This window comes from Saccostrea echinata, unplaced genomic scaffold (assembly GCF_033153115.1).
Source record: "Saccostrea echinata isolate AGI-Se365-2 ecotype Australia unplaced genomic scaffold, CSIRO_AGI_Sech_v1 ptg000022l, whole genome shotgun sequence".
Taxonomy (NCBI): Eukaryota; Metazoa; Mollusca; class Bivalvia; order Ostreida; family Ostreidae; genus Saccostrea; species Saccostrea echinata.
Window position 1 is genome coordinate 660,476 of NW_026889771.1, and position 3,810 is coordinate 664,285.

Genomic DNA, 3,810 nt, shown 5'->3' on the forward strand with positions numbered 1-3,810 from the left:
ATCGGGAAAATTAAAGAAATATCTACGGTATTGTCTTAATAATGCAGACAGCTATTTTCACATCTGACATCTGGATATAACAGAAGGTGCTGCTGATGGACTGTTAGTCCCCGAGGGTTTTTACAGCCCAGTAACTTAATACCTCAGTAGTAGCTTAAAAATACGGATATATATTTAATTGTTGTGGTAAAATTTAAAAAATTATTTCAAAATTAAGGATTATCTTCCTCATGCATAGCTCTGATCCTTCACGTATTTGGATCCAGTCTTTGGCACACTTTTTTCAGCTCTTCCAAGTCTTTTTTATTGAAATATTTTGGATTTCCAACGTTTCGGCTTGAGCATCACTGAAGAAACATAATTTGTCGAAATGCACATCTGGTGCATCAAAATTGGTACCGTATATGATTTACATTATAGCTGGTTCATGATAATGTGCCAAGCACTCGACAGATTATTCTGTGCTTACAAAACTAAAACACGTTTGTTTTAGAATTATTTATATAAACAATATGCATATATATATCTAAAAAAACAATGAGACAAAATGTATTAACTACTATGCAAACAAAGATGAAAGATTAAGAATCATCATCAACGCACCACACAATTTTCCATAATGATGTTTGAATTATTGTACTCCTTCGGGGTGACCTCTCCATCTAAAGAAGAAAAAAATAGAATTAAAGTATTCTAACAATATCAATTTGTGCACAGTTTATAACTTAAAAAGTCATTCTAACATTATGAAATCTAAAAGCATTCTTAATAAATAAAAATCTGGCTCGATATAGTATCGCTATCATGAGAGGATCCTAATTTATGGGCGTTTTATCGCCTAATTACGACCGTTTTTAAGCTAATTAAAAGATATAAAGATAATATTATGTATGAAGAATATAATTATGTTAAATTTTTAAGAAATTTAGAAGCGTGCTAAAAATCCTTTAAGTAAAAATTGAGAATGAAATTAATTAAGTTGAAAAAGTCAATAATGCGATTGTGTAGAACTCTGTTCAATTTTATTTATTGACTTAATTAAAAAAAATAGATAAGATATATTCCAATGTACTTTAATATTTGTTTGACATTACCTGGAATAGTACTTCGTAGTTAGATAAATCTATAAATACATATTTTAATATAATAACAGCAAATCTATGTTTTAGAGTTAACTTACAACACAAAATACTGAACCATTGCTTTTAATACCAAGAAATGGTTATTTCAGGCGCAAGACTTATGACTTTGATATTTATGCTTTAACAAACGAAACAACTTTTGCTCATCCCAAAGCCGATAGATCTCACTTCTTACAAACAAAATTTTCTGGATTAAATTTTGTACTTAAAAAGATGCTATTCAATTCAAGCAAGTTTGATTTTCAAATTTTTTAACTTAAAAGATTTAAAATAATTATTTAAGGAGAAGACATCTGTTCAAATTCATTGGTAATTTAATGAGAATCCTTATTGCTTAGAATTTCCGCAAATCTGAAAACAATTCTATGCCACAAAAGTGTGTATCAACTGCTATAAAGTATCTCAGCAAAGCTTTGCTCAGATGGAAATCCGAAATAAAAAAAGATACTTGAGTAATGCCTAACAAAAATATTACAGTTAACTAAATTTCAAAATAATATACTTTGTACTATACTTAACTAAAGTTGACAATATACTATATTAAACTAAACTATCAACATTTTCACAATAGTAAATCAAAGTTCCATTGTATTCATTACAGTAAATCTTGTAAATCATGTATTCTGACACTATAAGAGAATATAGTTTACCATAATGAACTGAATTTACTTAAAGAAACAATAGCTAACTTTAGTAAATTATAGTAAACGAAATTTCCATTGTTATTGCTTTGAATAAAGAAAATCATTCAATTGTTTACACATTTGAATCACTATTCCATAGTTTTTACCATAATAAATCAAATTTTTACTAAAGTAAATCAAAGGTTCAATGTATTTACTATATTGTATCAAAGTAGTACAGTTTTTACTATAGAATGAGTTCCATATTATTCACTATAGAATTCAAAGCTCTAATTTTATAATATAATAAACTATAGTTAACCACAGTAAACTATAGTTAGCTATAGTTTACTGTTATATTTTTTTTATTTTTGGAATTTTTGAAAAGCAAACACATATCGCAAAGCGTATTCAGTTCATGTGATCATAAAGTTTAAAATTTAAACAATTACATGTATTATGTAAATTTGTATGCAATCTGTACACAATATATTTGAATTTATTTTCTTCTTTACTTTTCAGATTTTATTATGGCAATTTGCGTTTAGTTTTTGCAGTTCGGGGGGTTAAATTTAATTTCCTAACATACAACACTGTTTCTGATTTATTGTATCAAGTAAAAATTTTGAAACGTTACCTTTATTGATGTCAATTAATTCAAAGAATTGGTCTAAATCCACAGCGGCTGTCATTTCTATCAGAGTGGAGATTTCGCTCTCAGTAATAATATCGTCATCATTTAGGTCAAAAGACGAAAAATTGCAGAAATTTAAGGTGATGACATTCTGACAAAAACAAAGAGCATGAAATGAATCAATAATGAAGCATTGTAATAATGATTCAAAATTAGGAAATAAATCAAGTAACTTTTGTGATTTATCACTTCTTATTTTTATCATTTTGAAAAAAAAAAATATCAATTTGTACAGAAAAGGAATGGGATACTGATGTTTTCAAAGTACACACGTTTTTATTTTCAAATTATATTTTATTCATTTATGATACAATTGTATAATATATTTGTGAGTTAATCAGTAAAACTGGCTGAGATTATTGTTGAAATACAAGAAAAATGAAGATTACTGAATTTTGACAGAATGACATTTCTTACGTCATCAATGGATCTCTTCCCTAGAGCTGCTGCTGTTTTCGCTACTGCAACCGCTGTTTTAACCGTTCCAACGACCTTTGCTGCTTTTCCAATTGCTTTCCCAATCCTTCTTACTGCTCTACCAACCCTTCTCCATCTTCTTCTCCAAGCGTCAGACTCTTCCGTGAGCAGTAAAAACACCAATGAGAAAACGAGGATTTGTCGAAACTAAATCATGTAAAATAAATACACGTAACTCATTCAATGAAAAAAACTACAACACTTAATTTAGAGTATATATATATATATATATATATATATATATATATATATATATATATATATATATATATATATATATATATATATATATATATATATATATATATATATATAAATGATATTTACCATTATGAACACACACACAAAAAAAAATTGAGTATCTTTCTTTACAGCAGATTGTTTATGGAGAATAATGAAGAACAACGCGAATGTCTCTTTATAAGTAGAGATTGGCCTACCTTTGTTTTTTTCAGGAAACTACGCTTGTCAGTAATTACGTAATTAATGACCCCTCCAGCTCTCATAGGTCAGGCGTTCTTAGTTCTCTGTCTCTCAAAACCACAGCTGGATTTAAAAAAAAAACCAAACACTAAAACTGTCAACTGCTCGTTTTTTTTTTAATTTGTGATATATATTCAAGTCGTATAATCTCGGTTTTAAATTATTTTAAGACTGTTAATATAATTTTGGCGTAGTTTGAATATGAGCATAAAAATTAATTTTCCAACTTGAAGAGAAGTTTGTTAAATCTAATTGCTATGGTAAAATTTAGAAATTAATTTCAGAATTAAGGATTATCTCCCTCATGCATAGCTCTGATCCTTTAACGTATTTGAATCCAGTCTTTGGCACTCCTTTTTTCAACTCTTCAAAGTTTTGTTAAAAATTTAAT

The 3,810-nt window shown here is 27.8% G+C and overlaps 1 protein-coding gene across 1 annotated transcript; it reads right to left on the bottom strand.

Moving 5' to 3' along the window:
* Positions 1-483: 483 nt before the first annotated feature.
* LOC133190754 (EF-hand calcium-binding domain-containing protein 1-like) lies at positions 484-3,316 on the bottom strand. Its single transcript, XM_061326446.1, has 4 exons — positions 3,264-3,316; positions 2,877-3,083; positions 2,403-2,550; positions 484-662 (listed from the first exon to the last, which is right to left on the bottom strand). The coding sequence occupies exons 1-4, from the start codon at positions 3,264-3,266 to the stop codon at positions 595-597; spliced, it is 426 nt and encodes a 141-aa protein (XP_061182430.1). The 5' UTR covers positions 3,267-3,316; the 3' UTR covers positions 484-594.
* Between the last annotated feature and the right edge of the window lie 494 nt (positions 3,317-3,810).

Coding starts and splice junctions, on each gene's coding strand:
- LOC133190754 (XM_061326446.1), bottom strand. Junction 2,551..2,876: donor GGAAGAGATCCATTGATGAC/GTAAGAAATGTC, acceptor TGTTTTTGTCAG/AATGTCATCACCTTAAATTT. Junction 663..2,402: donor ATTAATTGACATCAATAAAG/GTAACGTTTCAA, acceptor TTTCTTCTTTAG/ATGGAGAGGTCACCCCGAAG.